Raw genomic sequence first — 27,831 nt, forward strand, 5'->3', positions numbered from 1 at the left:
TACAATTTTCTATGATTGTTTAGAGTGTAATTGTACATAGTTGCAAAATATATTAATTAAAAACAATTAGAGTACATAAAAGTAGAGATTTTAAGCTTCAAAATGAGCTAAAGCAGAAGCATTTTTGATCATTTTTAAAGAAGTTATGACACTTTGAATTTTGCCATTTTTTTATAAGTTTCTAGGTGTACTGATACTTTTGAGCGGTACTGTATATATATATATATAAAGTATTATATTTAATTTAAATGATGACAAAACATATAAAGTGACTTTACACTCATGAAGAAATCTAAATTATCCTATCTACATAAAATGATTACATCTTTTTTTCGTTTTTCTCTAAACATTTCAGAAATTTATTTATTTATTTTGTGAAATAAAAAGAATCCTATTATTCTTGTTTTATTAATATCATCATATTCTATTTTAAAGGTAAACAAGCCTTTTTTAGATAAAAAATTCCACTATGCATATTTCTTTCTCCTAGTAAGCTTCTATTAATCATATTTTTAAAAGTATGAATCGTGCATATATTTCATTTCAGGTAAAATTGAAAAAGTGCTGATTTTTTTTTAATAATTATAACAAAAATATATAGTTATAGGGAAAAGAAAATTAAATATTTAAGATTTTATGCAAAATTTCATTTTTCAATTAGCAAGAATTCTCAAAATAATCAATAATTTTTTTTTCATTATTTAAGAAATATTCTTTAACGTGAGTTAAAATTTGAGATGATACTTTTAAGTTATCGAATATTTTAGTCAAGGAAAAGTGCATAGGAAGGACATTGTTGATCTTGATTAACATATGTCTGTAGAATTTAGGGGGAATGCCAGCTAATAATTTTAATGTGGCGGTATTGCAAACTCGAACATAACCTTTGCATGTATTACAACTCTCTAATGTTGGTATGTTCAATATTATCAATGATCAAAGCTTTCTGTCAAAGGGAAAATCAACTATGGTGGCGTGTATATCAGGCATTAGCATGTGATGTATTTTGTGTGAATAATACCTTAATCAAGATAATCTCTATTTTTTTTAAATATTCTTTGATAACAATAATTATTTTTTTTTCATTACACATTTGAGAATGACGAAAATGAATAAACTAAATGAAGCAGACGAATTGAATTAGTGATAAAATTACAGCAGCAAACATAGAAAAGGAATTTTTGAAATTAATAGTTTCATTGACTAATTATTGAAATTAATAGTTTTATTGAATAACTATTGAAATTAATAATTTTTACGTAGTTTTATTGAAATTAATTCAAAAATATTATCTCAGAAAAGTCTGTTAAGCGATGTGTCTTTATGTACCTTGAAACACAATAAGATGCACATTTATTGCTGCATTCCTTAATAAATAAAAAATGCTAAAAATGACTACGGAAAACATAAAAATGGAATTACTAAAAATTAGAGTTTTATTGAATACTTATTAAAATTAATTGCTTTTAAATAGTTTATTGTAATTATTTTAAAAATACACCGTCAGAGAAGTTAGTTAAACGTTGTCCCATAAAATAAGTATATTGAGACACAATATGATGCAAAATTATTGCTGCAGTCTTCAATAAGTAAAAAGTTCCAAAAATAAATACAGCATGCATAGGAAAGGAATAGTTAAAAGTAATATTTTTATTGAGTAATTATTGAAATTAAATCAAAAATGCTCTCTCTCTCTCTCTCTCTCTCTCTATATATATATATATATAGGCAGATCTCTAAAACCTTTAACTTTTGATAATAAAAAAAACAATAAGAAATAATAGGCACACTATTTTTACACCTCCAGAATTATTTGAAAATGTATAAAATTTCGAAAATAATCGTGAACATCGAAAATTTTGATGCCCTTATAAGTATAAGCAAAAAATTAAAATTTTTGAGCTAATTTTTCTAGGTTTATATACATTTCATTAAAAATCATAAAAACGACAAAAGTATCATTTATTTAATAAACATATAAACTTATTGAACCTATTTTCCTTTATTGAGCAATTTTTTCTTTTTAATAATTTCATCCATATTTACCCTTTATTTTTCATCAAACTTTATTAGTATCATAAATGAATTGAAAAATTTTAATATTAAGTTGAATTGTTATAAAATGTATAAAATGGCTTACTTTAATTATTTTCAGTCAAGAAATATCTTCAATTAGTAAAACATAGGTAAAAAACTAAAGTTCTGATACGTTAAATTTAATTAATCCTGAGGTTACGGTTTGACAGGGTTACGGTCTGAGCAACCTAGAGAATAGATCGAAAACTTTACTCAGATGCAACGCAATGCGATGCACACAACACAGAAAATAAATTAGGCAATGACTAACGTGTGATAAAAATTTTGATTGATTTTAACATCTACTTTTTAGATCTGCGTCTGATTACGGTCTTGACATCGTAACTGTAACCTCACCGAATGACAGTTTGTGATTATAAACCTAGAAAAATTGGTTCAAAAATTTTAATTTTTTGTTTATACTTATAGGGGCATCAAAAGTTTCGATGTTCATGATTATTTTCTGATATTCTATACATTTTCAAACAATTCTAGAGATGAAAAAATAGTGTGCCTATTATTTTTTATTATCTATTTTATTATCAAAAGTTAAAGGTTTTAGAGATCTGCCCATATATATATATATATAGAGAGAGAGAGAGAGAGAGAGAGAGCATTTTTGATTTAATTTCAATAATTACTCAATAAAAATATTACTTTTAACTATTCCTTTCCTATGCATGCTGTATTTATTTTTGGAACTTTTTACTTATTGAAGACTGCAGCAATAATTTTGCATCATATTGTGTCTCAATATACTTATTTTATGGGACAACGTTTAACTAACTTCTCTGACGGTGTATTTTTAAAATAATTACAATAAACTATTTAAAAGCAATTAATTTTAATAAGTATTCAATAAAACTCTAATTTTTAGTAATTCCATTTTTATGTTTTCCGTAGTCATTTTTAGCATTTTTTATTTATTAAGGAATGCAGCAATAAATGTGCATCTTATTGTGTTTCAAGGTACATAAAGACACATCGCTTAACAGACTTTTCTGAGATAATATTTTTGAATTAATTTCAATAAAACTACGTAAAAATTATTAATTTCAATAGTTATTCAATAAAACTATTAATTTCAATAATTAGTCAATGAAACTATTAATTTCAAAAATTCCTTTTCTATGTTTGCTGCTGTAATTTTATCACTAATTCAATTCGTCTGCTTCATTTAGTTTATTCATTTTCGTCATTCTCAAATGTGTAATGAAAAAAAAATAATTATTGTTATCAAAGAATATTTAAAAAAAATAGAGATTATCTTGATTAAGGTATTATTCACACAAAATACATCACATGCTAATGCCTGATATACACGCCACCATAATTGATTTTCCCTTTGACAGAAAGCTTTGATCATTGATAATATTGAACATACCAACATTAGAGAGTTGTAATACATGCAAAGGTTATGTTCGAGTTTGCAATACCGCCACATTNTAAATCACATATGTCTGTTAATTTAAAAATTTCTGAAACATTATTTTTAAGCGAAAAGTTAAAACGAAAGTTTCCATAAAAAGTTGCAAAATTAAAAATATTTTGTTAAGAACTTAACAATACCGAAGATATATATTAACATAACAGAAGAAATAGCACTACAACGGATAATCTTTTTGTCTCAAATCCTCTTGCGAAGATAGTTTAGACATAGAATCGAAAAGAATCTAAAAAAAGGCCACAAAAAATAATTAGTGACAAATCAATCCCGAGACTAAATCCAATTACGCATTTCGTGCTAAATCACATATGTCTGTTAATTTAAAAATTTCTGAAACATTATTTTTAAGCGAAAAGTTAAAAATAATGTTTCCGTAAAAAGCTGCAAAATTGAAAATATTTTGTTAAGAACTTAACAATACCGAAGAAATATATTAACATTGCAGAAGAAATAGCACTACAACAGATAATATTTTTGTCTCAAATCCTCTTGAGAAAATAGTCCAGAGTAGACATAGGAAAAAATAAAATAAAATAACCACAAAGAATCGAAAGAATCTATAATTGAAAATAAACTGCAAAATGTAGAAAAAAAGGAAACTCAAAACAAGTAAAAATATACTAAAAACCATCAGTGACAAAAATATAGCAATCCGGAGACTATAGCCAATAAGCTATTTCATGACAAATCACATATATCTGATGATTTAAAAATTTCCGAAAAATTCTATTTAAGCGAAAAGGTAGAAGGGAGAATGTAGCGGTCTCAGTGATTCTTTGTATTGTAAATCGTTCTTTTGTATCATTTGTTGAGAGTTGACAAGTTGACTTTTATTGCTCCCTAGACGACTAGTATCTTGATTCTTAGATTCCCTAATCGTACAAGGGGTGGGGGAGAAGAATGTGGGAAAACTTTGTCCAAAAGAACATCAATTTCTGCCAAGAAATCTGAAATCTAAAAGCGTGCTATTTTTGCGAAAGTACCTGATTCAATATCGGGAGTTTGCTAGAAAGGCAGTGTTCTGTTAAAATTTAGTTGAAGTTGATTTTTTTTCCCTTCAGAAAAGGTATAGAACCAATTTATACGGAATTCGAAGTACGTGTTCTGTGCCTTTAATAGCAGACTTATATTTTTATTTAATAAATTGAAATGTTCTTTTATTTTTAGTTTTGCGTCTTTAAAATGAAAAAAAATTAAATTTCTTGCGAGGATATTATTACATATTAAGAACAGCATAGATTGTCTCAAACTAATCGCTTTTTTTATGAATTTTGTGATCAGACTTGCACTTACATTATTTAACATGTTTCGAATTATGCTCAAAATAGTAAATAAAGAAAAATCTGAAAATTAATGCCTTATACAGTTGATGAATTTTATAGAATTTTTTTGGTGGAGAACTACATAGCATTTTTCAATTTTTATTCAATTTGATCTAACAGCATACTCACAACTAATACAGTTTCAGTTGCCCGTAAAAAAGGAGATTATTTTTACTAAAATGACTGTGTATGGTGAAAATTTTATGATTTAATGCAGCTTTAGTTGCCCGTAAAAAAGGAGATTATTTTTACTAAAATGACTGTGCATGGTGAAAAATTTATAATTTAATGCAGTTTTAGTTGCCCGTAAAAAAGGATATTATTTTTACTAAAATGACTGTGTATAGTGAAAAGTTTGTAATTTAATGCTGTTTTAGTTGCCCGTAAAAAAGGAGATTATTTTTTATAAAATGACTGCGTATAGAAAAAAGTTTATAATTTAATGCAGTTTTAGTTGCCCGCAAAAAAAGGAGATTATTTTTACTAAAATGACTGTGTATAGTGAAAAATTTATAATTTAATGCAGTTTTACTTTCCCGTAAAAGCGGAGATTATTTTTACTAAAATGACTGTGTATAGTGAAAAGTTTATAATTTAATGCAGTTTTAGCTGCCCGTAAAAAAGGAGATTATTTTTACTAAAATGACTGTGTACAGTGAAAAGTTTATAATTTAATGCAGTTTCAGTTGCCCGTAAAAAAGGAGATTATTTTTACTAAAATGACTGTGTATAGTGAAAAGCTTATAATTTAATGCAGTTTTAGTTGCCCGTAAAAAAGGAGATTATTTTTACCAAAATGACTGTGTATAGTGAAAAGTTTATAATTTAAATAATAAAAAACACTTTATGTTTAGCAGAAATTATGTTAGTAACATATATGCTACTTAATTAAGCTAAATGGAATAAAATTATTCAAGTTATCAAGCCCAAAAGCATAAAAAGCGTTATATATGTGTTCAAAATTTTCAAGCACCCAAGCGTTTCGTCTTTGAACTATTTTATACTGAGTTTTTCCATACCAATTGACGCAGAAATTTAATTAAAAAAAATTTTCGTACTTTTTTTTCATTTCTTTATATTAATTTAGGTCAAAATAAGTAAAAAATATTATATTTAGCATTTTAATAATCTATTATTACGGAATACAGCATGAAATACCTGTGCATTTTTTTGCGTTAAAGGTAAAATCTTCGAAACATTTCTCAAATTGTATAACAAGGGTATTAAACTCGTTTATTCAGCAAAAAATAAGTGGAGGGGCGTTTTCAGGGGTTGCCAACTTCTAATTGTTTAAGTATTATTTCTTACCTTAGCTATTTTTTTTTTCTTATCCAACATATTTCAGTGCGTGAAATTTATGAAAACGTTCTTAAAGCAGATATTGGGAATTAGGATATTCATTATAATTATTTGAATTAAAAAAACCAATTTTATTAAGATAAAATTTATTACTTTTGTTTGAAAAAAAATGACAGTCGCATTGACGAGTCAACTAGAATTCTCAAGTCTGAAAATAGGTAATTAACAAATTGAAGAGCATTTGGTGGAAAATACTTTCGTACAAAGTATTAAATATTTTGAATTGTGAACGAACTTATTTGAAAAGAAATATCCTAACTTTCACGTTCTTACAATAATTTTTTAGTGAGTTGAACCGGGTTCGAATCCCAGCAATGGCTGGTCGATACAAATTCTGCACCCGGCTCGCAAAGACCACTGGGCTGACGTAAAATATCCTCAGTGGTAAACGGATCACAGGTTAGAGTCCCCTTGCCGTCAGGCTTACCGTAGGAGGTTTTCGTGGTATCGTTAAAGTTCAAAAATGTGTTCATTGTTTATTTTGATCTAATTCTTTAGATATTGAAAAACAAATCAATTTCATCGGGCTAATTTTTTTAAATGTAATAATATTTTCAACCTTTTGATTCTTCGTATTATAGTTTTTAATGTGATTGATTTTCTGATTGTAGCAACTTGATTTTTGGATAGAGAAAGTTAATTAAATCACATTATGTTAATTTAAGCGAACAGAAACAATCTTGTTGTTCCAGTAAAGATCTAAGCAGTTTGCGGATTACCTAGGTAATTTCAGAAATGAAACAATTTATTTTGCTCTTTCACAGATCTCCCTAGTTAATTTGCAAATAAACTAGATAATCTGCAGAATAATTGATTTCTACACTTTAGCTGTAACATATATCTACCATTGTGAAAATTGCTATACTGTATAATGTGTTGATTAATTGACTGTAGCAACTTGATATTTTAGATTGTACATTAGCTAGATAATCTGTAGAATAATTGATTTCTACACTTTAGCTGTAACATATATCTACTAGTGTGAAAATTATTATACTGTATAATGTGTTGATTAATTGACTGTAGCAACTTGATATCTTAGATAGCGATACATAAATAAATAACATACTGTTAATTTAAACGTGTAGAAATGTTCTTGCTCCAGTAAAGATAGAGGTAGTTTGCAGATTCGTGAAATGAAGCAATTTTTTTGGCACTTATCAGATCTCCATAGTTAGTCTGCTTATATGCTAAATAATCTGTAGAAAAGCTGATTTCTACACTTTAGCTGTGACATATAACTACCATTGTGAAAATTACTATACCGAATAATCTGTTGATTAATTGACTGTAGCAACTTGATATTTTAGATTGCACATTAGCTAGATAATCTGTAGAATAATTGATTTCTACACTTTAGCAGTAACATATATCTACTAATATGAAAACTATTATACTGTATAATGTGTTGATGAATTGATTGTAGCAACTTGATATCTTAGACAGCGGTACATAAATATATATCATTATATTAATTTAAACGTGCAGAAACATTCTTGTTTCAGTAAAGATAGAGGTAGCTCGCTGATTCGAGAAATGAAACAATTTTTTGGCACTTATCAGATCGCCATAGTTAGTCTGCTTAATAGTTAAATAATCTGTAGAAAAACTGATTTCTACACTTTCGGGGTAACATATCAACTAAAGCAAAAATTAATATACTGTCACTCTTGTCTTAATAACATTTTTCACATCATAGCTCTATAAAAAGTTCGTGCTAATTAATTAAAGTTTTGTTACGACAAAACCGAGCATTATTTTCTCCAGTTTAACTTTATTGGATCAACGAAATGTTTTTACTAAACATTATATATCACGAGCAGTTTCCAAATATAGAAAAGAAAATAAGAATAAATACCAAGATTATTATAAGAGTTGGAGAATATTTTATCTTTGAACTTATTTTTTGTCATGCGGCATGATCAATGGTGCAGAAATGATAGAATATACTTCGACAGAAAAGTGCCAGGCAATACATCTGCCAAAAAGAAATATGCGATTTGAACCTAAGAGTATTTCATATTTTGTCAGGCTTAATCGGTTCGAACAAATCAATTTCATTTTGCACCAAAATCCTAAAAAAACATGTTTATACTTTATGCGATTTCGTGAACCTCATTCTAACAGAAAGTGGGATGTATAAAAATATTTCAATGACTCAGAAAACAATTTTCGATTTAGAAGAAGCAAGATTTTATTCTTTTGCATTTCTAGGAGGTTCTTTCTCTTCCCCACGAAATTCCTTGGTTTTCAGGATTTTCAAAAGCAGAAGAATCTTCAATTTCTTTTCTTTCCTTTTTACTTTTCTTCTGTTGGCAACACAAAAAGTAAATAAACAAAGTAAATTTCGTAACAGCCTAACGTTATACATTTGTGCCTTGAACTCTGAAAACAGTTGTAACATACTGCAGTAAAAGAAAAAGCGAAATACTTTTGAAAGCAGTAATTTCTGCTCTGTCAGATTTTTGCTCAACGTCTCAAATCATAGCGTAAAAATAACAGAAGGTAATATTTCAACAGATATGTCGAGTTCAAAAGCTTGTATTAAATTGGTGCACAATCGTAGCTGGTCAAAACGTTGTAAAGCTTAAGGATTATTTCTTGAAAAGAAACGGATTGTAAAATCTAAAACCTACATAACGAATTTAAAAGGAAAGAGTAACGACGGAGATGAAGTCTTGTTAGCTTATACTTTAACTCGACGGAATTTTTTTACTTTATTTTTTTACCTAAAACCATTTTAAATCTTCTTAGCTCTGAGATAATCTTTCAATCGTTCGAAACTTTAGAATAGCTTTACATGTCAGAAAAAAATAAGGTTATATTTAGTTCTTTAAATTTTGAAGAATTTGATCCTTTTTGAGTCGATTTGTCAACATTGTTGTTTTTTTTATCGAAAATCTTAAATCCCTGTTTCAAAATTTATTTTTATTTCTTGTAAGAACTGCGTGACTTAGTATTATTATTTTAGGCTATTATCTACACGTTCTTGCAAAATTTTGCACTTTTATAAGTACATCTTCCGAATTCAAGTAAAAAGAAAGTTTAGGTTGGTAGATTTATAATGATGGTTTAATCGAAAAAAATTATATCGTAATAGACAATTTATTATCAATAAAACGTTGATTTATAACCGATGTTGGCGACATATTCCGACAACACATCTACAAGTGACATAAATTTTATATAAGTATATTCGAGTAGCTAAAGTCATTTTCCTAGTGAGTTGGAGATCTTGGGATCGGCTCACCTCAGAAATCAGAAAATGTAAATATGTATAGATGTAACTTAAGGCTTGCTATTGGAAGTTTCTTAAATATATTCATATTTAATTACATGCAAGTTTATTTCAGCTGGAAACGTCAAAGTCTTAGCCTTCTGCACTCTGGAAAAGCTTCAATTACTTGTTCCAGTTAATTGGATTAATTTCAATCTTTTTTATGTGACGTTATATGTGAGAAATATTTTAATTACTGAAGTGTGGTATAAAACTTTCATAAATTATCGATTAAACCATGGATATCAAAGTAATTGCGTTTGTTAATAACTTTTTTAAATTTCGTTGAGAAGCGTTATATGACCACTTAGCTGCTTGATATTTAGCATATACTCTAATTAGTAAAGAGGGTTAAGCTGTCTTTCTCAGAACTGATCGATTGGGATTTGATTCTCAATAAAGTCTTCAAGCAGTCCAAAAAGAAGTTTTTACTTCATTCACTTCTCAATTAGTTAACTTGAACTCTAATGACTTGTAACTCTTTTAAGTAGACATAGATGGCAGCATCACAGCTCAGGTCATCACCATTCGACTCACTGGATGACAAATTCTAGGACAATATCTGCTTCACTGTAAATAAATAAATTAAGCCATATTTCACGGTTAGATGCCACTTGAAGAAGTGTAACTCAAAATTGCTAAATTTTTTCTAGAACTTTTTTCTCCACCTTTCATTTCGATTAGTTTGTGAATTATTCAAAAAGGTTCAAAGTTTATTTTAGAAATTTTGCCTTTCTTTTAGTGAGAATAGTCTGAATTCTTATAGATAGTCTTTTAGTCGGAATTCTTATAAATGTCTCCCATATTTTTTTCTCCTCCCGAAATGAAATTGTTATAAATTAGACACATTAGCTGCCTATGTCTTTATTCTTTTTACAGTGTTAGTACAATCTGCATTATGAAACCCTTAAATTGTTCCAAATATAGAGCAAAACACTATCAAAAGATAAAGTAGCACTTTAATATTATAGCTGCCACGTTTTTATTTTAGATTTTGTATTGATTATTTTTGAAAGCTATACAAATGAGTTTTTGGCAATGATTTGGGATTCATCTTAGTGATGATTCATAGACAATAATAAAATATCAGTGCTTTACGCATCGTAATCTAAATAGTATAAGTAAATGGTGGTAGTATTACTTAGATTCCGCATTACACCTAAAACTGCCTTATTCAGCGTTAAGTTTTGCGGTCCTGAAAGTGCGGTAGATTGTATATGCTTAACATTAATGTGCCACACATTCAGAGAAAATGTCATCCGAAATTCCAACGGTTACATAATATCATAGGACATCTTGTCCTGTCCCAAGGCATGCAACATCGTCGAGTATATCATGGCATGCAACATCGATTGTGAAAAAAAATTCGTAAATAAAGTTGTAACAATAATTAACCCTTTAACAAAGACACTATTATCTCTCTTATATATTTTTTTCAGCCTCTCTAATTACAATTAAAAATATATTTTGATATTTAATTATAAAAAGCAATTTATCTGGAACTTCATTTGTACTAAAGTATAAAATAAAAAAAAGTAGTTGGAATTTTTTCCCCTTCATATTCAAAAAGTAATCAATACTTGATTTTATTAGATCAAATAAGTGTTTCTTTTAGATCAAATAACTGCAAGTTAAAAAAAATATTGTATCGAAGTAAGCAGTATTTGAAAGATTTTACTTTTAACGCAGAAGAAGACACCGATATTTCTTGTTGTGTTTCATAACCGTAAATTATTAAAATTCTAAATTTCATATTTTTTATTTATTTTGACTTAAATTAATACAACTAATGAAAAAAGTATAAAAAACAAGTTTAATAAAAATTCTGTGTCATAGGGATAAGTAATAGATTAATTAAAACAAGCTGATTAGTTCTGAATAATTAGTTTCGTTCAATTATCAAAACATATTGAAAATAAGTAATAACAACTACGAAAATGCGAAATAAACAGCAACAATTCTATATTTCTACGACAGTCATATGAGTTTTTGACATTAACAAAGTAATTTATCGAAATAAATTAAGTCATCTTAAATCTAAAAAAAAAAACATTTCCAAAATCTTTTTTTCAATTTTGTAAACTTTAACAATTCAAAAACATTAGCTCCTTATCACATTTTAAACTCATTTCATTTCTTTTTTTAGAGGGAATAATAAAAACAAACATTTCAAATATGTTTGGACAAATAAAAAATCATAAACTAAACTAATTTAATTTCTTGAAACAAAATACACATGCATATATTTATTTTCCTTGGTATACTTTCAAAGTGATAAATAAAACATAGATCGGAAACGGAACCCTAAACTAACTTTAAGCTGAAAATAACTTCTAATAAAACACATTGCCCTTTATGTCAATTTTAGACTTTCAAAAAAGCAAAACTTAAGCCTAACAAACGTGACCGTGTGTAAAAACAGAGACTTTGATTATTTAACCTCGCAGAAATTGCGCAGTAGAAACGGCGCAGAGGAAGAAACAAAAGATTTCATGCCAAAAAGCAGTTACAAATCTCGCTACTTCGCGATGTTTTTCGCCAAAAACATTTTCTTTAATACTTACCTAGACTGTTGAGTGTAGTAACGGAGCAAATGAAAGATAACAGTGGAAATATGCACAGCATCGATTTTAAGTCATTTTCCATCGCTTCGTTTCCCTGTAAAAGGATTGTTATGTGATATATTCAAAACAGATATCGGGTTTACAGTAAACAATCATAATAAATTCATCATTGATCTTTAGGATGAGAATATTTAATGAAAATGATTTTATGATGAGTTGTTATCAATTTATTATTGAATAGGTTGCAATGTTTATAAATTCCTTGTTGAGAGCTTTGAATTTAGTTTTCTTTTGTGAATTCAAATATTATAAGAATTTGCGTGTTAGGAATTTTATCAGTATAGTGAACGGTTTAATTAAATTTTCAAATGGCTAGGGTAATTCTGTTTTGGTATTATATAATTGTTTGAATGCAGTAAAATGAAATAATTCGTTACAAATTCTCCTCCATCCCTTTTTGAATATTTTATTGTTGAATTGATAATATGTTCTGAAACATTTAGTTAAAGATGCTAGCTCGATACTTTCTTCTAGAATAAATTAATTAGCTGTTTTTCTCTAAGTTTTTTGCTTCATATTTATCTTCTTTTTAAGCACCTTCATTGAAAACACCGCCTTATACGTTTTTGTATTATTTGTTATTCCTTATTTTTCTTAAACAAATTCGCAACATTGAGTATTTTATATTATTAAAAATAAATAAATAAGCTGTAAAATAACATGTATTGTGAAAAGTTCTGTATTAAACTACGGTAAAAAGTACTGAACCCTGAAAAGTACTGGTGTACCCTGAATGCTGGTACTTTATACAGTAACTTGAACCCGAATCTTTCACCGAATATAAGGCGCATACTAAATTATTCAAAAGATGGACGTCTGTTTTAGTACTTCACCGTATAGTACTGTGTTTAGTTCAAGTACCATTATCAGTGCAAAGCTTTTTCTTTGTACTAAGTTCCTTTTTTATATTTATTGCTGCATTGATGAAATATTATGGGGCTATATACATATTATAGACAATTCTATTTAGTTCAAACTCGTAGTTTTTTTTTCTTTCTTCAAATTTCTAAGCATACAAGAAATCAAAAGGAAGTGCCATCTCCGCACTCAACCATAATTGATTATTAAAGAGCCATATTCTGCTACGGTCGAGTTTTATGATAAAAAAAATGAAGTCTGAAAGAATGTTAAAACTTTTGTGCTAACTACACTTTATCAATTTTTGTTGGGTTGAATATGGATATAAAGCAACTTAGTTAAAGTGTTTATCATAATAATTGAAAAACTGTAATTATAACAAGGACGAAAATAAAAAAAGCATTCTTTCTTTTTAAATTGGGTATTTGTCCTAGCTTCAGTTATTTCCAAGGTGATCCAAATTTAATAAATTATTATCAATTTTTTTTTAGAATTTTAAAAATATTTGGCATAATTAACAGGGATCTAGATAAAGGAAGAAAAAAAATCTGGTAAATTACTATATGTAATGATATTTCCGATAAAAAAAAACCCATATAATTCTAACAATAAAACCACAAATATACGGTATTTAAACTATTCACCTGGTAATTTTTTCCTTCATATGGTAACGGTTTACCAGAAATTCTACTTTTAAAAATTACATTTCTTATTGCCACATATTTAGTAAAAAATACAAACCTGAAAAGCAAATTTGACCAAAAAATCTTTTTTGTGCCATTCTCTAAGGTATTATGATAAAATTATCAAATTTTACCACATTTACTAAATTTCATTACGTATTATTTTTTAATTGTTAGTTTTAGTTAGTTTAGTAAAATCATTACCTAAGTGTTTCTGTATAGTTCACGGAGCTATTTTGCCTTCCTAATAGAACCGGACACATGGTTAATTTTATTCTATTCTGGTAGTTTTGACTAGAATATGGTAGTAGATTTAGAATAGAATTAGATATAAAAGGATAAATAACGATTCACATGATGATTCATGAAAACTAAAAAATGAATTGAAAATTTATTTTGATTTGAGCATTTTATTTAAAAAAACTTTGATAATACTTTAATAATATAATTCACTTTAATATAATTTTATGTTATAATTATTTTATATAATTTTATTATATTTTACTTTTTGTTACAATTTTATTATTGATTACCATATTCTATTTGTTTTTATAAATTCTGTTGACATAAATTATTGCTTAAACATTCATGTGGTTAGATTTATCAAAACTAATTAAAATGTCGAATTATTTTTCCTTTAATATATTTTCTAAATGTTAATGCTTGAGTAATTTAAATAAAGAGTAAGAATTTGTAAATTTAATTGCCTTATTAAAAATGATGTTCATATTTTATATCAAGAGTTTCCCAAACTCATCTATTTGAAATATTTAGTTCATTAGCTAATTGGAAAACACCGTAAGTTAAATCTAAAATTCAGAGCGAAATTTTAATGTATAGTTCTAATTTTAGCTTATCTAACTGAAATTTGAAAGTATTTTAATCACCATTTTGGTAACATTTGATTATTTTCAATAATTCTGTATATTTATTCTTGAATAAGATTTTCGATGCTGAAATATACAATTTAAGTGCTTGATATGTAAAACATAGTGTACAATTATTTTTAGTATAAATAATTTGAAGCAACGAAAATGAATAGAGTTATAATTTATGGAGAATATATTTCACTTTAATTTTAATTGGATACAATGCCAATCCATATACTTTTCTAAAAAAAAGTTACATTAATAATTTTAGAATTTCAAATAATCAGTTCGAAAAGTTCAAACTGTAATCAATTATTTTGCTTGATGTTATACCTTTATAAACGGAGAGAGAATAGTTTGTTGGATTTATTCTGAATTCATTCGTTTTGCATCGCTAAAATAATGACTTCATTAAACACATATGTCAAATGCTGCAACGTTTTTTAACATCTTCAAAAATTAATAAATTTTCTAAAATGTGTCTTAAAAATATTCTAGATGCTCATTAGTTCAGAGAATTTACATTGGGAAATGAAACGTTATTTCTATTAAAAAAATGCTGATGGAGAATAATATTTTGCATCAAATCAATTTATCAGTTATTTTTCAGGCGGAGAATTTCATACTTTGCTATATTTTTTTTAACAATAAAAATGTATTATGGCTTAAATAAATCAACAAAATTATTTATAAATTTGGATTTTCTATCTTAAAAGATATTTTTACTCCCTCTTCAAGCTTTGAAATGTATATTTAAGGCTTTTTTCTGGTAATAATAAGAATAAGTTTCTTTATTAATTTCATTTATTCATGATTAAAACTGCATTCAATGCATTTCAATGAAATTTAATTAAACTGAAGAAGAATTCGGGGTGGTTTTTCAGTCAGGATGGCCTTTCTTGTATGATAAGTTACGTAATTTCGGAATTAAGAAGTGAAAAAAAAATTTTTTTCCGCTTGCTGATGTTGCTAATGGCGAAGGTTCAGGGTTCACCTCTCATGAACACACAACACTACAACAATTTAGATTTAGAGGTATATAGCGAAAGTAATCACCCTGTCTCCTCACCGCGCTATCCAACCGTGTATATGCATGGACTTTTTCGTCACTGAAACAATAGGGGGAAATACAATAGAATGGATTCTGAACCACTAAGGCACGATCAGAGAAAGTCTAGTTCGATCAGACATCAGGGAATTGAACACCGGTCAATGCCGTGATATGCGAAGACTACACCCTCTATACCACTTGGACGGCTTTGATAAATTTAATCAGCTGAAATAGCACTGCAAATCCGAAAAGAATTTTCAGTTTTTGACTACTTTTAATGATTCTAATGAAAAAATAAAAAGTTGATTTTTACCCCTGATTTCTTGCGTTTATTGTCCAAAAGTGAAATTTATAATTGCATCCTATCGTGATGAATTATTTCAAGATGTAGGTGCAACGCTTACAATAATTTTTGGGTAAAAAATTAATATTCAGATAAATTTCATCCTTTATGACTTCAAAAATGCAGTAAAGCCTTATAATACAAAGTCTTGTTCAAAATTATAGTTTTGCACCTTTAAGCAAGTGAAACTTATCGCTGAAATTTTTATCTCTAGTTCAGAAAATAGGTTTGTAATGGTCATATTGTTACTAATTTTACAATTTAAAATTGGATCATAATGTGACGTAACTGTTGTGATAAAGCTTGAAATAATAAAATAATTGAACGAAGGTGTTTTAACAAAATTTAGGGAAAAAAAGTTTTAATAATTTGATACGATATTAAACTTGCAAATTTAGTTTCGTGAAAAATTTCACCAGTTGAAAATGTGATTCGCTACACTAGAAACTGATTGATGTAATAAAGCTAGTGAATGTGGCTAAGAACTATTACAAGAACTAGAGTAATATAAATTGATAAAAATGATAACAGGAATTTCTTATCACGTGTTTTGAGAATAGGCTTGTAATACTCGTAATATGAATACTTTCACTGTTTTTAAAATGTGTCATATACTTGAATTAACTATTGTGATTAAGCTTAAAAACGATAAAGGAACTGAACTTTTATAATTTAACGAAAACGAGAACTTCATCGTTTTTTTATCGCTTGGTAGGATAATAGAATTTTTTTTATCGCTTGGTAAGATAATAGAGTTTTTTATCTCTTGGTATGATAATGGAGTTTTTTTATCGCTTGGTAAGATAATAGAGTTTTTTTTTTATCGCTTGATAAGATAATAGATTTCTAACACTCGTGATGCAAATAATTTCACGAGTTAATAAATAATTTACTTGAACTAATTGTTATGATGATGCCAAAGTAATAGAAAATGAAGAGAACTGATAAATAACTGAACTTAAGCAATTCTTTAAAAATGGGAACTGAAATTTGTTATTGATCTCAGAATAGGCTAGCAATCCTCTAAATGAGAATAATTACATCTATTAAAAATGCGTTATGTACGTAAACTAAATGCTGAGACAATCCTAGAAACTGAGTAATTCAAACTAATAAAAGAACTAAAGTTAGGTTTTTATAAAAAAATAAAATTTATTTAATTAAATATTGTTTGCTTGAATTTCACTAATTAACCATAAATTCAGTGTATAGTTATAATAAGTCTGTAGTTTATGATTATTATAACTGTAATCTGTTGACTTTAATACTTTTAAAACAACTTAAACTAAAAATAAAATGCTTATATTTTGTTTTATTCTAGAATAAAAAAAATACCTAGATTTAAAAACAGTATAATACTGCAGATTGTTTTATTTTACAGAATTTAAAGAAAAAAAATGGCAGAATTTTCTCGCAGGTGCTTTGTGTTATCTTTTACGAGTGCGCCCTTTCTCTCTTTTATCTTCATTGCCTTTGTCAACAAAAAGCTAGAAATCTGTTGGCTTCTTTTTTCCCCTCCAAACTATCAACACAGAACAAAAAACGAAATCGTTTGACACAGAGATAGAGTCATGGGTTTTGTAAGTGTAAAACACTATGATAAAAAAGCTGCTGTTCTTTAATTTTAAAGTATACCAAAACATTACTTTTATATTTTCGATGGTTACTTTACAAACTTTACTTGTTTTACTAATGAATAAGAAATGAATGTAAATGCTTTTCAGTCTTGTCGTCTATTATTTTATTAAAAATTAAGTTAGAAAACGATAATATACTGAGAAAAAATGTCTGCTCAAGACTAAAAGATATAGTTCAATTTACCAAGCTTCTAGCTCTATGAGAACACCAAAAAGTTCAGTAATTTTTACCGAAATGTTTTGGCAATGACTTTGATAAAATAACAGTAAAATATGGTTTGATGATCTGTGATAAAAGTTGCCACGAATTATAAAATTTGGTAATTTTATTATGGTATTTTAGAGAATGGTATAAAAGCCATTTATTTGGTTAAATTTACTTTTGTATTTTTGACTAAATGTGTTGTAGAAGAACTATAATTTCAAAACCAGAATTTGTGTTAAACTGTTATCATATGAGCGGAAAAATTAAGAAATGAAAGTTAAAAAACCGTATATTTTGGTTTTGTATGGTTTTTGGCTTTTATGGTTTTGGTTAAATTATATATGAAATTTGTATAAAAGCTCATTTTATGTAAGGAAAAGATTTACAGAATTAGTTTTCAAGGGTTAAAAATTTAAATGCAATATCTACTTCGTTTTTTTTTATTAGAAACAGTTATGTTAAGATTTCTTTCATTTACGTTATAAAAATATCTTTTAGAATAGAAAAACAATATGATATTTTTAGTCATTCTATACATTTACACTTAATTAATTCATTGATGTCCATTTAAATTCAAATTCAGAAAAAAATAAGTTTAAATGTGTTTTAATTTTTTAATTATACAAATCATTTTCGTATTTCTTGCGTTGCATGAAACCGAGAAAAAATCCCTTTTATTTTTGAACATGCATTCATTTTGATTTATAATTTAAAAATGTATCGTGTATCATAAGTATTGAAATAATTGTACAGTTACATAATGAAATAAAATATTTCTGTGTACAAATTAAACTTTTTTTCTAGCGTCAAAAAATGATGCAATATTGAACTATAAAAAATTTCTTATAAATAATCTTAAAATACAATTAAAACACAAACAATGTTATTACAATACTTTTATGCGAGTAATAAATATATCACTTTTTCTTTCATAATATATTTTAAATTTCAATTTAAATATATTCAAACATATGAACATTATGATTTGTGAGTATTGCTGTCAGTTTCAGATAAAGCGGTTGATGATTTACTATACAGTCCTGGGCCAAATTATTAGACGCCCTATAAGATTCGATGCAAAATCTTAATTATCCGGTGATACTGTACAGTTTTACAGCGACCTTTTTGATGTACCAAAGGCCCAGAAACACAGTAAATGTGGCCATATTCTTGTAGTTTTGATCTTTTTTTTTAAAAAAAAAATGTTCTTTAGTCTATTACTAAAAACTCGTAAAAAGTAATCTTAAACTTTTATTTTATGAAAAAATATCAAATGATAATTTTTGTCTCGCAGAAATATAAATCAAAGTTTCGAAGACATGAATTGTAATTATTTGTAGCAAGGAAGATGAATTAATCGAGAGCGTTGTATTCGAAACATATTAAGCTATTGCTACACTATCAGTTTAGAACAGGCAGAGGATTTCTACCAATAGCAATTATTTATGCTTGATTCAAGCATGATTCTACGGCAATATTGATAAAAAGGGAAAATATATCGTTNTAAGAAATGAATAGTTAAAAAACCGTATATTTTGGTTTTGTATGGTTTTTGGCTTTTATGGTTTTGGTTAAATTATATATGAAATTTGTATAAAAGCTCATTTTATGTAAGGAAAAGATTTACAGAATTAGTTTTCAAGGGTTAAAAATTTAAATGCAATATCTACTTCGTTTTTTTTTATTAGAAACAGTTATGTTAAGATTTCTTTCATTTACGTTATAAAAATATCTTTTAGAATAGAAAAACAATATGATATTTTTAGTCATTCTATACATTTACACTTAATTAATTCATTGATGTCCATTTAAATTCAAATTCAGAAAAAAATAAGTTTAAATGTGTTTTAATTTTTTAATTATACAAATCATTTTCGTATTTCTTGCGTTGCATGAAACCGAGAAAAAATCCCTTTATTTGTGAACATGCATTCATTTTGATTTATAATTTAAAAATGTATCGTGTATCATAAGTATTGAAATAATTGTACAGTTATATAATGAAATAAAATATTTCTGTGTACAAATTAAACTTTTTTTCTAGCGTCAAAAAATGATGCAATATTGAACTATAAAAAAATTTCTTATAAATAATCTTAAAATACAATTAAAACACAAACAATGTTATTACAATACTTTTATGCGAGTAATAAATATATCACTTTTTCTTTCATAATATACTTTAAATTTCAATTTAAATATATTCAAACATATGAACACTATGATTTGTGAGTATTGCTGTCAGTTTCAGATAAAGCGGTTGATAATTTACTATACAGTCCTGGGCCAAATTATTAGACACCCTATAAGATTCGATGTAAAATCTTAATTAACCGGTGTTACTGTACAGTTTTATTGTTTTAACTCGACTGAAACCGGTTTGCACTTGTTTACGTTCGGGTACCAATTGATTAAATTAGACGATATATAATAGATTTGTCGATTGAATAAATTAGACGATATATTATACAAATATGGAATATTTATTATATCAGGTATTATACTATTAAATTGTAATATTTAAATCAAATTATTAGACGCACTGTAGTTTTTTAATAATTACATGTTTTGCACGAGTTTATATCAATACTTTTATATTTATACATACATGTCATGGGTTTTTATTCAGGAGATTTTCTATATACTTCCTATTTGTATTTATTTTGAACGTATTGCGTTACAATGTTAACCAATTGATACACGAACGTTAATAAGTGCAAACCGGTTTACGCCACTTAAAAACGATAAAGCTGTATAATATCACTTGATAATTAAGATTTTACATAAAATCTTATAGTTCGTCTAATAATATAGCCAGAGACTGTATATTGAAACATACATTATTAGTATTTAACAAATGCAGTTAAGATGGCTATTACTATTTTAAAACAATATTTTATTTTCAATTTCACCAAAATAATTATCAAAGCGCATCGGTAAAAAATACAGCGACCTTTTTTATGTTACCATAGAGCCAGAAACACAGTAAATGTTAGCATATTCTTCTAGTTTTGACATTTTTTTCTCAGTTAAAAAAAACAAACTGCTCTTCAGTCTCATACTAAAAACTCGTAAAAAGTAATCTTAAACTTTTATTTCATGAAAAAATATCAAATGATAATTTTCGTCTCTCAGAAATATAAATCTAAGTTTAGGAGATATAAATTGTTATGATTTGTAGCAAGGAAGATGAATTAATCGAAAGCGTTGTATTTGAAATATATTAAGTAATTGTTACACTATCAGTTTGGAACAGGTAGGGGATTTCTACCAATAACAATTATTTATGCTTGATTTGCTCATGATTCCACAGCAATGTTGATAAAAGAGGAAGATATATGATTAAATTTACTCTAATGCTCTTGCAAAATGATAGATACATTTTTTTTGTTATCTAGAAGAAATATATTGAAGATTTTTGCATAAAAAAACATTATGTTAACATACTATATTTTAGAACAAAATGATAATATAAATGAGAAAAATAATTTCATAAATACGGTATCTTTGTAATTGTTTTCCTTTTCTAAGTTTTACTCTTTAGATTTTGAGCAACCAAAAGTGTTTGGAAAGAATTAATAGTTTTAAAAGATAAAATGAATTAATAGTTTTATAAGATAAAATGAATTAATAGTTTTATAAGATAAAATGAGTTTTCGTATATATTTTTCTGCTCTAAATTTTTCTCCCTTGTTTTTGTAAGAAAAAGGCACTTCGTTTTGATGATGAATAATTTTAAACAGTGGTTTGAAAAGTTTTTGTTTGATTATGGCAATATTTTGCTAGAACTTGAGGATGCCAGGAATGTATATATATTACCATTTAAAACAAGTAATCTTAACTAAATAAAACCTACACGGCGAAAAGACATTCCTTTAAAATTATCGCAAATATCGCTTTAAAAATATCGCTTTCAAATTAAAATGGTAAAAGAAATCATAATTCTGGTTAATAAAGCTAAAATATACCTTATTTAAACTAATCATTTGGTAATTTTTCCGTTCATATCTTAACGATATACCGAAAATTCTGGTTTTTAATATTACAGTTCTTATTACAACACATTTAGTAAAGAAATATAAAAATGAAAAATAAATTCATACAAATATCTGGCTTTTATGCCATGATCTAAAGTATCTTGATAAAATTGCCAAATTTAGCAAATTGCAGAATCTTATCACAAATTATAGAACTATATTTTACTATTATTTTTACCAAATTCATTACCTAAGCGCTTCAGTAAAAATTACCGAGCTTTTTGGTGTCCCCATATATCCAAACACTTGGTATATTTCACCATATTCTGACAGTTTTGGCCATACTTTTTTCTCAGTGGCCATACTTTTTTCTTTTCTTTTTTCATACAGATAAATGAAGAGTTTTATAAGATAAATTAATGAATCTGCTTAAAGCGTGATTTGTAGCCTAATTAAATAAATTAAAGTTCGTTCAGTATTTTTTTTTATATTTAACTCCTAAGGTTTTTAATAATTTATTCAATAAAATTATTTAAAATTGTTTGCACAATACATAAAAAATTAGTTTTCTATATTATACATGTCGAAATAAATTTAATGCAAAAGACAATATACATATTTGAACTGAAGGTATATAAATATATTGTTTGTAACTGTTTATCGTCTCTTATGGATTAAAACTGCTTACCTTTTTAATCATTTACTTAATAAAATTATTTAAAAATATTTAGAAAAATTAGTTTTCTTTTAAAATTATACATAACCAAATAAGTTAAATGCAAAGCACAATATAGTAAAGAATTGAACTGTAGGTAGGTATATAAATATATAATTTTTAACTGTTCATCTTCGATTATGAATTAAAAATAGGCTTACGTTTTTAATAATTCATTCAATAAAATAACTTAAAAATGATTGCACATTACTTAAAAATTTAGTTTTTAAATTATACATAACCAAATAAGTTTAAAGCGAAAGACAATATAGTGCAAAATTGAACTGAAGGTATATAATAATACCATTTTTAACTGTTCATCTAGTACGAATTAAAAACAAAGTACGAATTAAACTGTAGCATAAAATTAAAATCAAAATAAGAACTTTAATAAAAAGATACTTTTCCCGGAAAACTTAAAAAAGAAGAAAGTAAAACAATTTCAAAAAAAGATTCGATATTTCCTATAACAGCTATACCATCTTTATCTAATTTATTTTTAAGCAAAAAACGTTCTAAAGAATAACGGAAGTGGAAGAAGATATCTTAATTTAGTCATAGGTGCTTTTTAATTAAGTGTAAAGAAGGAATATATGCGAAAACTTCTTTGAGAAAAAGCAGTTGAACGCAGTTTTTAATTTTACGTTGCTTCAATATTGAAATAGTGTGTTTTTTTTTTTAATCTTCAAATAGAAAAGATAGCCTCAAGTATTTTTTATGGTAAAATCAATAATGAAATAAAATCCAAATCTTACGAAAAAGAGAAGAAGTTTTAATCTAATCACAATGAAGTTTTAATTTTTAAAATTAATAATTTGTCAAACAGAATTAGGAAGAAAAAAAGCTTTGATGATTGTAAATTTTTTTCAAAACTACGAATTTCGTTTCATGAAAATATTCATTGATAAAATGCTTAATATAAATGCGTTCATCAAATAATATTTCATTTTTTGAAGATAATATATTTTTAAGTAACTGGCCCATTGTTATAATTATTCCCAACTGGGATTTCTTTTTTTTTCAGATTGCAGATAATGTCTGACTTTTGCTTTTTCGTAAACATGCAGTAATTAATTTATCAATTAATTAATTTCTTACATACATCATTAATATAAAAAGTTTTATTTATATGAAATTATAACTTTTTTAAGATGGTTAAACTAACTTATGACACTAACTTTGGAATTAATAAATTTTTAACTCTATTATTCAAAAAACATATTTAACTTTATTATATAAAAATCTATCTATACATTAAATATAATCAACGAAACTGTTATTTTTATTTGTAAGTTTTAATTCCGAACATTCTGTTTCCTTGTAAAATTTGTGATATAGAATTTGTTAAAAAAGTAGAAAAAAATAATAAGTGCCAATATACCGAGTTATTGTAACTTTTTCAATTCAACAACATAATTAAATTTTGAATTGAAATATTTCTGTAAGTTTTCATAAATGCAGTAAATTAAAATATATTATTTAAGCATAAAAATAGCTTCATAGTAAATTAAGATCAATATATTAAGACCTGAGATTAAAAAAACAAGCTTTTAATTACAAAGTAAAACTAACATCCTATGTTTTATGCACGAATAACTATTGTAATAAACTTTATTTGGTGTAAATTAGTGTTTAAGAATTATATGTATATCAAATTAAAGCATTATTCAAAATATAGATATAATTGTTTAAAGTTTCCAAATATTGCATAGATTATTAAGAAAATGCAATAACCTAACTCCATAACGCATTATTTTATTCTTCTTTGATTAAAATTAAAAGCCATGATAATTTTATATCCTGAACGTAACTAAAATCCTTAAAAACTAGCGTTTAAATGAAGAAAAATGAAGCCTGTTTAAAAGAACGTTAACTATTTACGAATTTCATTGATAAAAAAAAGAAAATGCTACTGTAAAATTTTTTACACCTCTTGAACTAAAGACAATACAAAGATATATCGAATTATAAATGTTATTATGGCATTGCTAAACAAAGTTTAGACTAATATCTACTATATATAATTAATATATTTATTTTATGGCTGATTCATCGCATAAATTTATCTTATCTGATATTTTTTAACTTGTTTAAAACTTTATTTCGTAAAAATATATTAAATAACTTTTGACTCTTTAACAACAGCGAAAATATTAAAATATTGAAACAATTTTTAAAGAGAATTCATTTTAATTTATACGCTTAGCGAAAAAAGAAAAAAAAAACTAAACTATCACGCAAACTTATCTTGTTTAACGCTTCGTAACTTTTCTAAAAGTTCATGTCAATTTAAAAAGTTTTCACACTTCAACTGAACATAAAACAATATTATATACAAAATAATAATTGTTAAACAAAATTTATTCTAATATTTACTCTAAAGAAACCTTGCAAAATATCTTAAAAATTTGTGATTTTTCCCGCGGAAAAATATTTTAAAAAGTTTTCCCGTTTTAAGTAAAAGAAATACAAAAGAAATTTTTTTAAAATTTAATATTGCAAACATATCAACTTTTAAATAAGAAGAAATAAATTTATTTGATATAATATAGTACCTGATATCTGTTGTTTTATTTAAATGACCGATGCCGGACCAATGAAGTAACAGGTTTTTCTCCCGGATCCTTTTCCTGGATTGAGTCGACCGTCATCCTACCGGATGTACACAAACCATGACGGAATCTCCGGAACACCTTGGTTTTTAAAGCTTTCACGATCAACCGGTAGTTGCAGTTTTCGGCAATAGGTGTCGCTGGCGACGTACATAATTTCTGAGTTTCTTGTTTATACTTACAGGTATAACTGAGAAGTTCTGATTTAGGAAAGAAATAACTTTTACGCAAGTCGTAAAGTTCCGAACAGCTAGAGTTAATTTAAAATCATGTTTAAGTTCCGATGGAAACTCTAATTTATAACTCAAAATTCTTTTCTGTTTTGAATATTATTAAAAGGGTGTTTTAAAATGTAGAGATGTATTTTAAGAAATTCTGTCTCGAAGCGATTGTAAATGGAGTTTGAGAGATTTTTGAACGAAAAATTTCAAAATGATATTAAGCACATTTTGAACGTAGAATAAATACTTTTATTACAAGGATTTGTTATTGAACACAGTTTCAGGCATTTCATTTGAATTATACATATACAATATATACATGTTATTTCCCTGCGTTTTTGATGTCCCATGGCTTTAAGTAATTTTAATTTATAAAATAAACTTCCAAGTAACATTAAATTTTTAAGCATTTAAATTAATTTACAATACGTTTTTTAGTAAATGTAGGTACAGTATTAAATTAGTATTTTGTCTGATGCAGCTAAACTAGAATATCTTAGTTTTCTTAATTTATTGCCCCTTAATTTATTGCAACTAAACGAACTGTTATTTGAAAATAGTTTTAATTTATTTGATTGTGAAAATTGCGTTTATATGTAACATACAATACAGTTTACCTAATATACAGTTTTTAAATTTATTTCAATAAAAATTAAACCTTTTAATGCTGCTCCAGGATTTTTTTTCTCCCTGTAACCATAATTATTATAATAATTACGGTAACATAATTATAATAAATTAGCATAAATTTAATAATAATAACATAAATTTAATAATGTAAAGAACTATTTCTGTTAAATTGACAAAATGGGTCTCATGAATTATTTCTTTTAAATATGGTTGAGTTATAAATTTTTTTATTATATTTGCTGCATTCTTAGGATATAGAGCTTTAATAAGGTAAAGATGTTTTATTCATTTTCTCCTCTGTTATTAGCATAATTTTTTGAATTTATTATTTTGTAAAATTTTACGTTAAAAATGCATTTTGCCATAAATGTATGCTGCACTGAAGATGTTAGATTTTCTTATCGCAATTCGAGCCAGAATTTCTAACCGTCTAATGGAGCTCTTGGAAAAAGATTAAAGAAAGTAGTTTCATATTTTGCTTATAATGACAGAAATAATATTATTAATCGATAAACTCTGATTGAAAATTAGGTGGTCCTGTCTAGACATGAATTTGAGACATTTATGCAAAAGAGTAAAGAGAAGAAGGCCAGTGTAAGCTGGTGATGAATAATTTTGTTTCATTTTTTGGAAGATAGTTGAAACTGTTTGACACTTTTATGTCTACTTTTATGACAGTACACTTTATTTTTAAGAAGTAAATAATAAAAGAAGGTATATATGGTGAAAACTTTTAATGTACTCTTTACTTGCTACTTTGCGATATTTTTAATTATTGTTTTGAAAAAATAGGATAGATTACGCTATTTATGAATATGCTTAATGTATATTTCAATATCTACTTTTAATTTTCAATTTTTTTAACAGATTAACCGATAATATGCTTTTAAATAACTCCATCGAACTAAGTGAGGACACATTTTTTTGGCTAATATGAATATTCATATTGAGATTCATGTGAAGTAATTACTGATAATTCTAAGGTAATTACTGACACATCACTTATTATGGTTGATGTTTACTAAATTACTCTAAGAAAAAAGGTAGTGTCAAAATTAGTAGAATATGGTAAAATTTACTGTGTTTCCGGCTCTATAGGAACACTAATAATCTCGGTAGTCTTTACTGAAATGCTTTAGTTATGATTTTTATAATATGAATATTCATATTGAGATTCATGTGAAGTAATTACTGATAATTCTAAGGTAATTACTGACACATCACTTATTATGGTTGTTGTTTACTAAATTACTCTAAGAAAAAGGTAGTGTCAAAATTAGTAGAATATGGTAAAATTTACTGTGTTTCCGGCTTTATAGGAACACTAATAATCTCGGTAGTTTTTACTGAAATGCTTTAGTTATGATTTTTATAAAATTAGTATAATGAATGGTTTTATAATTTGTGCTAAAATTTGGTATGTGTGGTTAAATTTGGTGATTTTATTTACCAGAATACAGGAAAACCGGATTTCTAGGAAAACCGTTACCATATGAAAGAAAAATATACTAAATGAATGATTTAAATACCGTATAATTTGGTTTAATTACTAGTGGTTTTTCTTCCCTTTTTTACCGGAAATGTTGCTGTTACACGGTATGGTACTTTTATCAAAAACTTTTCCTCTGTGTATATTCGTAAAGTAATTAAGCTATTTACAATTTTTTAAGTTTACCAGTTTTTATTTTTTCAAAATCATTTTCTTGCTGTACTGAGAAATTAAGTATTGAGAAGGGGTTGTGACTTAAGTGTGGGGGTTGGGCCCAATATTTTGGGATCCCTAGAGTTAAGGGTTTCACCATTTCAATAATTAACTGGATTACGTTCGCAAAGTAATTAGACCATTCACAATTTTTTTAGTGAACTGGTTTTTATTTTTTTAAATTAAATTTATTTTTGCACTGTGAAACTAATTAGGGGGATGA

The 27,831-nt window shown here is 26.3% G+C and overlaps 1 protein-coding gene across 1 annotated transcript in view; it reads right to left on the bottom strand.

The window, feature by feature from the left end:
• The window catches only part of LOC107440927 (fibroblast growth factor receptor-like 1), a 43,882-nt gene extending 18,762 nt beyond the window's left edge, over positions 1 to 25,120 (bottom strand). The window contains exons 1-2 of the mRNA XM_016054017.3: positions 24,999 to 25,120; positions 12,046 to 12,139 (exon numbers count right to left, since the gene is read on the bottom strand). Coding sequence (XP_015909503.1) covers positions 12,046 to 12,127 — 82 coding nt within the window. The 5' untranslated portion in view covers positions 12,128 to 12,139; positions 24,999 to 25,120. The remainder of the gene's footprint in view (positions 1 to 12,045; positions 12,140 to 24,998) is intronic.
• Positions 25,121 to 27,831: the final 2,711 nt, after the last annotated feature.

The sequence above is a fragment of the Parasteatoda tepidariorum genome, chromosome X2 (assembly GCF_043381705.1).
Source record: "Parasteatoda tepidariorum isolate YZ-2023 chromosome X2, CAS_Ptep_4.0, whole genome shotgun sequence".
NCBI lineage: Eukaryota > Metazoa > Arthropoda > Arachnida > Araneae > Theridiidae > Parasteatoda > Parasteatoda tepidariorum.